General features: G+C 39.4%; 1 protein-coding gene across 2 annotated transcripts in view; it reads left to right on the top strand.

Moving 5' to 3' along the window:
- TENM1 (teneurin transmembrane protein 1) overlaps positions 1-12,037 on the top strand; it is a 232,666-nt gene that overhangs the window by 176,153 nt on the left and 44,476 nt on the right. For both annotated transcript variants that reach the window (XM_059858916.1, XM_059858917.1), the window contains one exon: positions 8,405-8,559. In XM_059858916.1, the coding sequence (XP_059714899.1) occupies positions 8,405-8,559 (155 nt within the window). The remainder of the gene's footprint in view (positions 1-8,404; positions 8,560-12,037) is intronic.

The following is a 12,037-nucleotide window of genomic DNA, read 5'->3' on the forward strand; positions in this document are numbered from 1 at the left end:
TTCTGTAGGCAAATTCAGGCAATGACTCCCAGGTGCTTTAGATTTATGCATCTCCTCTAAATAACATTAGTTTTAAATGATCCAGTTTGTTAGGTTTTTCATTTTGATCTCAAGTCTGGACAGCCACATGCCCTTTTTGTGCAGGCCCTAACAAAATGCAGCATCAGCTCGTGGTCCCCAGCAGTGGGGTCAGTGTAGCACTGTGGCAGCCAAGTAGCTACAGGTCCTTGTTTTCCCCTGAACTGTAAGAGTGAATAACCCTGGAAAGTAAAGGAAGTGTTTGCCTGGTACCCCTGGATCTTCATTAAGAAACAGAGATGTCTCCCATACTTTGCAGTTTTAGAGATTCTTTTGGATCACTTATTTTGCTTGTTCTTGAAATCTTTGTCAAGTTACAAGATGTCATATTTCTATTGAAATTACATTCAAACAGTATAAATAAAATTGTTTTCTGTAGGAAGCAGGAAGTTTTGACAAAAGCTTCTTAACCACATTTAAAAATCCTGGGACACACAGACACACAGTAATATATAGCATTTGATCACAGAAATAAATGAATTGTTTCTGGGTTTATACCTCTGAGATTTTTACAGTGCAACAATAGCCCCAGACAGAGTAATTGCCAAGTTATTAAATATAATCTCTTGCATTATTCAATGAAGCATTTGTATTTATTTCTTAAGCTAATACAGGAATATTGCTAGCTTATTTACTTTGCTTGCCTTTTTTTTTTTTTTTGTCCTGAGTATTCCTTTTTCCCATTATAAATGAAAAATTATTTTCCCCTTTACTTGATAGAAAGATAGTAGGTAAAAAGGGACTCCATTTAGTGGTTGTTTGACCTTGGTTAGTTATATCTTAAAAGTTGGACTCTAATTTTTGCTATTAGCTGCTTGTGTAAGCATATAAGAGGTTATCTAGAGGGGTTATCTGTTTTTCCATTTGCAAAATTGATATGAAATACCTACTGAGTAACACTTGTGAAACTTAATCCTGTTTGGGAACATCCTCAAAGCCATGTTAATAGGTGGAAATTCAAATTCTCTTCCTTACTTACTTTTCTGGATGAAAGTTGCTTTGAAAAGTGCTCTAACTTTTCTGAGCTCATGCCCATTTTCCTAGTTCCTTGAACATGCAGGGAGGTTTAGAAGAGTCCTACACTGTTATTTCATTATTTCTTTCATCAATGTTTATTTTCTCATTATCTTTATTTGGCAAGACTGCCTTTACCTAGTGACCAGGAATTAAATGCCAGACAGGAAAATATCATGAAGTAACACTAATCAATTCTGATTTTATCTTTCCACAACTTTGATTTTACAGGTAGCAAACACATGTAGCTTTGTTCAGTCTGTTCCCAGTTCTCTGTGAAGGACTGGAGATGGGGCTTAGTGAAAATTAATCTTGCACTATTGTATGTTGAGCTGACTTTGAAAGATGCTTTTAAACATGCATGGCTGATGTAGTTGAAATTTGAACTTCAATATATTATTTTTACTGCAACTTTCTTTAATTCTGTAGAGATCTCAGACTAATGAGTCATGTAATAGATGACCAAGTACTTAAGCAGAATGTGAAATGATACAAGGTGGGGACATAAAATAAGATCTGTGACAAGCTGAACACATTTATTACACAAGAAGATATTGAAAATGAAGAAGTAACTACACAAGATATTAATCATTGACCAAATTCCAATCACTTGAACTTTACCAAGTAACAGATTTTAATTTTGGGGTGGGGAATTCTGTTCGGTGGGTTTGGAGATCTTTTTAATAGAAATAATTTATGGCACATCTAGTTGCCAGCACTATTTTTTAAACAATCTGATTAGTATTTATGATAAGGTACTTGAGGATCATCTTCTGATTTTAACTAGATTAGTCATCAAGTATTGGAGCAGGGAGAGGCACTAAAATGAGTGGAAATACTTGGGACTTGTGCAAAGACAATTCTTGAATCAACACCATTAAACACTTACCTACCCTGCCCTTCTGAAATCAGTGGGCTTTAGACCTGTAAATAGATTTGACTTTCTAAGCATAATTGACAGAGGCAGTGAGAGTTCGAGACAATCAGGTTACCACATTCTTGCTGAGCTCCAGTGTCTCCCAGGCAGCAGGGTGAGAAAAGTGTCCATTAACATCTGATTTCCATTGCCTTGTGTCTGTGAGCAGCACTCACACAGGACAGCTCTGCTGGAAATGCAAGCTGTGTAACTTCTGTGAAAACAGTAGGTGCCCCCAGTGATGGCACCCTAAACATCAGGGTGATTTACACATTTTGGATACTAAAGGACTAAATTTAAAGGTGTAAACATCTGAGGTCCTGCAGTGTCTGCTTTTTGATTCCTGGGTTCAGAGCAGTGTCTGGAGCTAGGTGCACACCATGTCTGTGCAAGCCATGTCTGTGCCTCGAGGAATGTGACTGCACACTGAGTGCAGAGTACTTGGATGCACTGCAGTGACCTCACTGCAGGTGCAGTGACCTCAAAGAAAGCACCAGGGGAATGGAGAAGGTTGGAGTAAGTTCTAAATCCAGTGCACAAAAATACCTTATCCACAGCTGTAGCAAAGAGCTTTTTCACTCAGACCAATGGCCATCAGATAAAAATACAAATTAAGCATAATTTAAAAATCAGTTCTGCAGTGTAGTTTTATCTATTTTGCTTGCAATTACTTTACTAAGGAGATATTGCTTTAAAAAAGCGTGGTTTTGAAGATGTGTTCATCCTAGCAGCTTGCATCCTGAAATAATCAGTCTTGTTGCCCCTCATCCTTAGCAATACATTCTAAAGGAAATGAAGTTGTAAGAGCTGCTCAAACTCAACCTTTGCTCTTGTCAACTGGCAGTAGCCCATTTAGGACTGCTCCTGTTCAGCTGGAAGATTCCTTTTACTTTCAGTAGGATGCACAACCAAATTCCTATTACAGCCTTTTGTGACAACAGACACACTTGCCTAAGGTAATGATTAATGCTATTTTTCCAGCAATCTTTGCTATTCTATAAATTCCTAAGGCCTTTTTAACATTTCCATAGAATTCAAAAAGGGAAGTAGAATGGGGTGAGATTTTTCATTAGCAGTATATAAAGTTAGAAATAGACAAGCCAAAGTAATTTTCAACGTCAAGTCATTGTTATATATGCATCATAAAATCAGCAAAAACCCCACCAATCTCATGCCATTTTTTATTCATTTAAATTTATTCCTTATTTTTCTTTTCAGTAGCCTTAGCCACCTATGATTTCTAAAGTATGGGAAACTTGTAGAACATTGTAAACTTTTTGGATAGCAGGTGTTTTCCTAAATTTCATCCAACATTCATCTGAATTCATAAATCATTCACTTATCTATTCACCCATGTCAGCAGGATGACCCCAGTCATCATGTCTCAGGCTGGAAGCTGAACATTTTCATTCACAGTCAGGAGTTAAAAACGCTGTTGGCTCCAAGTCTACTGATCTGCCTCTAAAGAGAACAGCACTCAAGTGCAAGTACTGAAGTCGTGTTCCAACTGACAAAGAACTACTGAATATTTTGCAGCTAGTGATGAGACAGTAAGGAAGTAAGGATGACAAAGATCACAAGGCAACAGACTGCAAATCACTTGAATCATATTTTGAGTGGTGTATTATGGTAACCTATAAATAACTAATTGCATAAAATTGCTTTAGTTCCTGGATGGCAGCTTTAATTAAAAGCACCGAAGACATTTAGAAGTTTAGAAATGGATGGCATGCAATTTGCCCTTTTAGCACCATAAAATGGTAATTAACCAATTTGATTCACTTCTTCCTATTAAAAGTTTTATGAGAATCACAAGTTCCTTCTGAATAGAGTTGTTCTTCAGCAGAAGGTGGCATTCTCTTTTATCCATCCTCACCAGTAGCTGTAGATGTTGTTTTAAAAATTCTTCAGAAGTTTAATTAGAAGTTTTCAATATAGAATGCTCATTTGTAACTTTTCAGCTGAGCAAAAAGTGTAAAGTAGAATTTCTAGAAGTGGGCCACATATAATTCTAGCTACTCTTTATTGACATGTTTGAAAAGGATTTGTTCCCAAAAAAAAGCTTCTCTTAGAAGGCAAGTGTGGGATATAGTATGGGGTAAAAAAGAAAATGTCTTAATAAGGTTTTTACTATATTTCTTTTAATCCATATTTTTACCACTATAAGGTTAACTCCTGAAATGCCAAAATTTCTAGACTGCATGATCATATGTATTTTGAATTTATACCTATAACTACACCAAAAGCAGTCAGTTTGCTTTCTGAGTGCTGTTTGCATTTATAATGGTGTATGTATGTGCCCTAAGGCAGAGCTGTCAAGGGAAATAACCCTTTAACCAAAACTACTCTGGAGAGCAAATAACAGGAGAGGTTATAGGCATCCCTCTGTGTTTATCATGGGTGTCCCCAGCTCCTGTACTAATTATTATTTGCTGGAGAAAACAGTTATAAAAAGGAAAACTTTCTGCATAGTCTTTCTAGTAATAATACTTAGTCACCACATTTGACAGCATTACTGGCAGTCAATTTTTAATGTTAGTTAACAGAATTCAAATGGTACTGATTAAAAGACCTCTGAGTGTTATAAATATTGCTCCAAAATGTCTGCATGTAAATCCACTGGAGAGAGATCTTCATAAAAACTACTGTTTCACATTCAGGTACAAAATTCAGCCCTATGCAGGACATTCCCAGGACTAAAATATGACCAAAACCAGTCCTGCAGCATGAGCATCTCACTCAGCAAGACTGATACTCAGCTCTGAGTCAAACAATGAGACTAAATCCTGGCACAGATTTATTTTGTCCTTACCCAGCCATCAGTTTTTAATGAGCAATCTGGATGTAAGCAGGGTAAGTCTGTCATATGTGTGATAGGTCATAGGTCCCCTTAGTGCCCAAAGACATCATCATTTGGGCATAGAATTTAGTGTAAAAGATCCTTAAAAAAAGGAAATCAGAATCAGACCCAGAGCCTGATACAAAGTACATCTCCTTCTCTGGGAAAAAAAAAAATTACCTTTCTTCCTCACTGAAGGGTTGAGCAGTGCTCCCACTTGCACTCAAGTGCAATTCATTACCCTCAGCATGTGCATGTTTCCTCCCCCAGTTCCTTGGTGATTAAAGCACAATTGCTGTGCTGTGTGTGATTTGATTCTGCGTTACACTGTACGTCAGAAAAGGATTAAAATAAGCTCTTGGAGTACAGATTATATGTAGCATCATGTAAAATGTGACAGGAGCATTAATGAATCCAACTCTAATGAATAAATTGGGACAGTTTAGCCACCAATCTGTATTGTTTTCCAGTGGATGCTTTATGTAGGGTATTTGTCAACAAGACTTAAATGCTTAAGTAATTTTTTCAAGTAGGTAAAGTTGTGTTGTTTTACTGTAGAGTCATAAGCTCTGGAAGAAGTAGATCTTTGCTGAACAGCCACTGGTACTTGAAGAAACTGGTTTATTAGGAAGTACCAGGAATTTAGTGCAAATACTGAAGACATGGGCTTATTTATGCCATTGCACTGGCATATGTCCTTCCCTTGCAGGCAGGCTGCTTTTCTGCAGTGGCTGGAGGGCTAGAAACACTAGAAACATTAAAAGATCCTTGATTTTCTTATATAGTCAGTGTTTGAAATCCATTCAACAACACAGCTGAGTAGCTTTATTTCATTGCAGCATAATTTTTGATTTTTATATAATGGATGGTTTGCAGCCAACACAGCCATCTGTTCTCAGGCAAATTGCGCAAAACAGAGGATGCACTTGCCCTGGTGACAGATCCTGGCCTTGCGTTGTCTGTGCTGTGGATCTGATCCAGCTGAGAAGCAAAGCTCCTCGCTCACCGTGCAGTGCAGCACCTCCCCTCTGCAAAGGCAGGCTCAGACACAGCCCAGTGCTGCCCTTCCCACCCACAGCAGGTTTCTCATTTCAGCTTGTGAGGCACGCTGGAAAGGAAATCAGATCCCATCTAATGTCACTACGTGAGGCAGGATGAGTGAGATAGAGCTACAAGGGCCCATCCCTTCCCAAAGCTGGAATGCACATGTCACCCCAACACCAAAGCAAACCTCTTTGCTTCTCAGGCTCACTCTTTACCTCAGCTCACCTTCAGCCTTTTAGGTTTGGACTTCTCAGGAGCAGATGACAGCCAGGAGCTTGCCAATCATTCTGGAGTTTCCAAAGGTACAGTTACTTTCTAATTAAAGACTGAAGATCCTCTAAGGGAGCCAGTACCACGGAGTCACGATTTATGAGCTCGCAGGCTGGCAGGGACTCAGGCTCTGAGACTGTCTGCTCCTCTTACAGCCTTTTTATAACCTTCCAGTTTTACCCAGCTGACCCATCCAGCCCCCACCAGATGATTTCAGTTCCCCGGGTGACATCTGTCCTGCAGAACCTTCAGCCATCTCACATAATGAGGAAATGTAGCCTAGCATCTGTACCTTGAGCACTTAGCAGTCCATGGGCACTTTTTGTCCTGGTTGGAGGAGGTGACAGGATGGTGAATGCCCTCCTCTGAGGGCAGTTCACAGCCAGTTGCATACATTGCATTGGTAATTTAAAGAATTAGTTTCAACTCCCAACACTGTGCTGATAACCCGAGAGCTGGATGCAGTAGGGAGTGTTTCACACTAAAGTTAACTGCTGTGGCTTTTGGATTTTTAATGGATGATACCCTCAGAATGTTGTGATCATACCCTCAGACCTTTGCAAGGTGCCTGAACATCACCTGTGGTGAAGAGGCACCTCCGAACCAGTCATGGGCAATTTGTCTTGGGAGCCTGCCCTGGGTGTTACCACTGCAAGAGAAACCATATTACACTCAGTTATGTGTGCAACTCAAACTCAATCCCCAGGCATTTCCAGCTGCCAGGTAAAGATATGTTTAGGGGCTTGGAGACACCATTACCCCCTCTTCCCAGCCCTGTGGGAGATGCATGTTCTGCATCAGGGTTTCCTGGTCTTGCTTTTTCCCCCCAGACTGCTCAATCTCCCTTTCTTCCAGTTGTAACTGCTCCTGTATATTAAAAACAAAAACCTTAAGTATAAGGAGTTGGGGTTGGAAGCTGAGGAAATTCAGTTTGAGGCTATTTTTCTTTTTTAATGGCATGTGGAATTGCTGTATGGGATCCTAAACTGGCCTGCAGACAAGTATTTTGTAAACTTAGAGTACATACGGCCTTCAGTTGTGCTAAATGCAGGGGACAAAAATCAAGAACCACATAAACCACTGTCCAGACCATCTGTTCAAGTCCTCTGCCTTTCGTTTCTGTGTAGCAGAACATAAATTCATTATTAAAATAGCTTGGCTGTGCACAGCAGCTGCTGTAATTGCAAAGTTATGCAACTTTAAATGGGAAATTAGGAAGTAGTTTAAAGCAAGAAATTGAGTGGTTTTGGTAGAAAGGATTTCACAAGTCTAACATGAATAGAAGTGCTCTTCTAGTTATATTTTCAGTATTTGAGGGAAATAAGTTCTTACTTACAGTTCCAATTGAATGCAGGAAGAACTGCAGGGGAGCTGTTAGGCTGGGGCAGAACAGGGCTGGGCATGAGTTGGGGCATAAAGGTGCTGGTGGGAGGCAGCAAACCTTCCATTCCTCAGTTTCCCCACTGAAATGCAGAGGACCATGAGCTTTGCTGTGCAGAGCCCTGGCACTGAGTTCCATCCCTGGCATTGGAGTTCCATCCCTCGTGCAGTGCAGTGCTGCAGGAGCTGTTGCAATCCAGGAGTGGGAGAGCTGCCCCAGCTGATGACCACAACTGTCATGAGCCTGGTTCCAGTGCAGGACCATCATTTTGGGCAGCACTGCACTGTGATCCATCCTGCAGCACAGCTGCTCCTTCTGCCTGCTGAGCAGAGCCTGCTCTGCACCACTTCTATGTACAGCCCCTGTCAGAACAGGTCTCTTTGACCTCTGTGGGTTCTTCTTCCCAGCTCAGCCATTCTCATCATTCAGAGACTACAGCAATTTAAAAATTGTCTGTGCATAAGAGTGAAGAAAGTGAAATGAAAATGAAACAAATCAACAGTAAGATAACTTCTTAGAAAAGCTAATATTGCCCACTTAATGATAGACATTAAGTTGTTGAAGAGCCTTGTTCTGTGTATGTGAAATTACATTAAAAGCAAAGCCTCTGCTGTTTTGTTTTGTATCATCCTCACATATTCCCTCTTTCTCCTTTAGTCAAAGCTAATCTGATAGATGGGTATGAACTTTCCATATACATTTTGTATAAGCCTCAAATAATAATGGGTGGGGGGAAAAAATCATACTTTTTTAAATCAGCAGATTTTTGTAGTCTAAGAAGAAAGGAAGCATTTTAAGCTGATACTTTTAAATCAAGATAATGCCAGCACTAACACTCTTTTTACCCTTCCTCTTCATCCAGGTATCACTGTAGATAAGCACGGATTTATTTACTTCGTTGATGGTACAATGATACGGAAAATTGATGAGAATGGTGTGATCACAACAATCATAGGTTCAAATGGCCTCACATCAACCCAGCCATTGAGCTGTGACTCTGGGATGGACATCAGTCAGGTAGACACCTCGTTTTTATGTGTTGTCACTTTGATACACATTGTAGAGACAGATCACTTACTGTCTTTACCAAGATTGTGTATGGAATATGCTGGATGAGTCAGATAATTTGAATGGCACAGTATGGAGTAGTTCTTCCACTCACATGATTATTTTAAGGTGTATTAATACAAAACCACACTTGATTATTTTCCCAGGAGATGGCCTGTGAATATATAGAGAATACATATACATTCTTATGTAAAGAATACAAACTGCTTTAAAAAGTTGCTTGCTACTCTGATCTTCTAAGAAGGTAATCAGAAGTTTAAAGTGCTCTCCTTTAGTCCAGCATTCAGGCTGATTTGCTTGAACTAGTAAATGGAAAAAATAGTCTGTTTACATCTAGATCTGTTCTAAGTCATGGAGGAGCATTAGAATAGTAATTACACAGCAGCAATATTGTGGTGGAACTATTGCATTTCCATTTCTCAAAAGGCTTTTCAGTTCTTATGTCAAGTGCAAAAATAAGGAATAGTAAAAGAAATAAAATAACTTATCTCTAGTTTATGCTAATAAAGAAATATGGATAATCATGGAGAAACATAAATGGTACTCTTGGCTAGTCAGTGAGCAATACCTACAGACAGCACAAGGAAGGACTTGGCCTTTGCCAAGAAATAATTGAATTAATCAGCTTCAAAACAGGGGAGAAGCTGTACTTGAAAAAATCTTGAGGCATTCAAGTGACATACTAAGCTATTATGGACTGTGTCAGCTAATAACCAGGATCAGGTTAATTTTTCATTTCATTTTCTCCCTGCCCTTTCCTCCGTCCTTCACAACTGGAGAATCACAGTTAAAATTCAATGCATAACAATGGTAAGAGTTTGTTGCTTGCTTCTAAGTAGATTTGGAGTAATAACAAATGACTGTGGTCTTGCATTCACATACCTGAAGAATGTGGGGTCGATGTTTTGGTTAGTTCTTGTGGAGTTTCACAGGGTCAAATGAAGGGATCTAATGCTGCTATCGCAGAAGCACTGAGGGGTTTTTTTACTAGAATCAGAACAGGAAGAAGTTTTTGTGTTCCCTTTCACATTTCACCAAATCACAGAATTCTTATGGTTTGAAGGGACCTTTGGAGATCACCCAATCCAGCCCCCCTTCCAAGGTAGGGTCACCTGGGGCAGGTGACACAGGAATGCATTCAGGGGGTTTGGATGTCCCCGGAGAGGGAGACTCCACATCCTCCCTGGCAGGTGTTCCAGTGCTCTGCCACACCCAACAGAAAGAACTTCCTCATTTTGAGCTGAAATTTCTTTGTCTTTTGTGTGTGTAGTGTTTCAGTAGACCCTATGTGTTTGCAAACGTGGGGAGAGAGCCCTCAGCCTCCCTGTTCTAAGACAGACAGGCCTTTGTATTCTCTTGGGTCCAGTTGATGTGTAATTATTCCATATAAAGCAGAACAGGGTCAACTGGCTTAGTTGTGCTAAACCCAAACTTAAATTAGCCTGGTAATGGTTTTAAGACTAAACAGCTTCTGGGCACCTTGGCTCTTGCTCTGGCCCCTGGCCTTGAGGCCAGCCTGTCCTGCAGGTGCTGAGCAGCAGCTGGCAGGCAGCAGCATTCCTGCTGCACTGCTGCCTGCCAGCTGGTAGGAGCTGAGCTTCATGGAGCCCACAGCTGCCTGCAGCACATGCACTCACTTCTTGGATGCATCTAACAACTGCCTGGGGCACCCCTAAGCAGATCAGGTATCTCTGAGGTCAGGGAAGGGTGCCAGGTGCAGCGTCTGCTCCCTGCCTTCTCCTTCTGGATCTGCACTCTCAGGCTGTACAAATAATTGCTTTATTTGCCTCATGTAATATGTGCTGTGTATTTGTGTTCAAATTTTTGCTGATTTTGCTCAGTAAGAGAATGTCTCGCTACATCTCAAATAGGGAGTTTTAATCGTTTCCATTTCCTTTTGAAAAATGCAGCTTACCCGTTAGCAAATAAGTCTCAGCAGGGGGTTTGGCAAAATTAGAAATAAAATTATTTATTTATTAAATTAAAACTGAATTTTAAAAGTAAACGTTTGGAGCTGAAATCAAATGTGCTAAATTTGTAAAGCAGATTTAAATAGCCCTAAAATCCTAGTTCTTCATAAGTTGGCTACTTGCCAGAAACCAGTTTCATTTAGTTCACCCTACAACATAGTTCAATGACATGGAGGATGGGCTTCTGCAAAGTCATAGGTAAGAAAAAAGATGTCATAGAGCAAATCATTCTTCATTCATCTGGGGTACAGTCTCCTTTTCACAGAAGCAGGAATAAATCTTTTTTTTTTTTTTTCATGAGCCCTTCAGGTGTTTCCATACTACAAGAAAATATGGCTGCACATTTTGCAAAATTTTTCAATTTGTCAGCATTCTGGGAAACTAAGAAATGGCCTTACCCCTAAATTGAGATAGTCTTCAGTTAAACTGTGAATTCATGACAGTAAATATTCTAAAAAACATAATAAATTATGGCTTATAAACATGTCCCTAAAAAGTGGCTAGTCTCATTTTCTAAGGGTAGCAATACTATATAATTTTCTGTACATTTATCACTGATAAGTGAAGTCACAATGTGGACACTGCAACATGAAGCCTTTGGAAGCATTTCTTGTTTGGAGGATTTGTTTTGAGGGGGTTTAAGTAAGCCTCTTTATAGAAATTTTTCACAAAATCCACACCTTTGAGGTATTTCACATACACAGTAAATCATAGACATGAAATAAATACCGAGAATGCATGTTCTGAAAAGTAACTGTATCAAATTTGCTCAGTCATCTTCTTCTAAAACTGTTGCTGATAACCAGAAAAGCCTGTGAAATAATCACACCCCCTTGAAGTCAAGCATGTTAATCTGGAATTTTATCAATGAGAATAACGGAATGATATTGTCACTTAGAAACAAGTGTATATCCTTGCAAGACTGCTGAGTTTATTCCAGAATGACATAAACATAAATGAAAAATGCATTTGGCCCATCTCCACTTAAATTAGTTTTTGGCTAAGTTACAAATGGCATTTAAATCAAGAGAATGTGGGTTGCTCACAAATTGTGTATTTAGAGAGACTTACAAAATAGGTTAATAAAGTCATTTCTCAAAGCTAAATTTGTTCTGACAGTAAAATCAACAACTTGCCCAAAATCAGTATTTCTTCATTTACTGAAGTACAAAAATGTACTCTTGGAGTAAATGTGTAGAGTAACTGTCTATTGCAAACATCACCATAAATGACAAGCTTTAGCTTTAAGGCATTCACTTTAATAGATGAGTTGATTATGAAAGGGTTTAATCATTTGCTCCAATATCAGTTTTCATGGTGTTATTCTTGGTAATCGTTATGTGTTTGTTATTTACCACCTTCTCCTTCTTAAGCATGATAATCTGCATTCATAACCAGGGGAAGAAAGGACAGATGGTGCTGAAAAGATTATAGGTTGTGGCAAATAAATGACCAAG

This window comes from Haemorhous mexicanus, chromosome 14, assembly GCF_027477595.1.
Source record: "Haemorhous mexicanus isolate bHaeMex1 chromosome 14, bHaeMex1.pri, whole genome shotgun sequence".
Lineage (NCBI taxonomy): Eukaryota > Metazoa > Chordata > Aves > Passeriformes > Fringillidae > Haemorhous > Haemorhous mexicanus.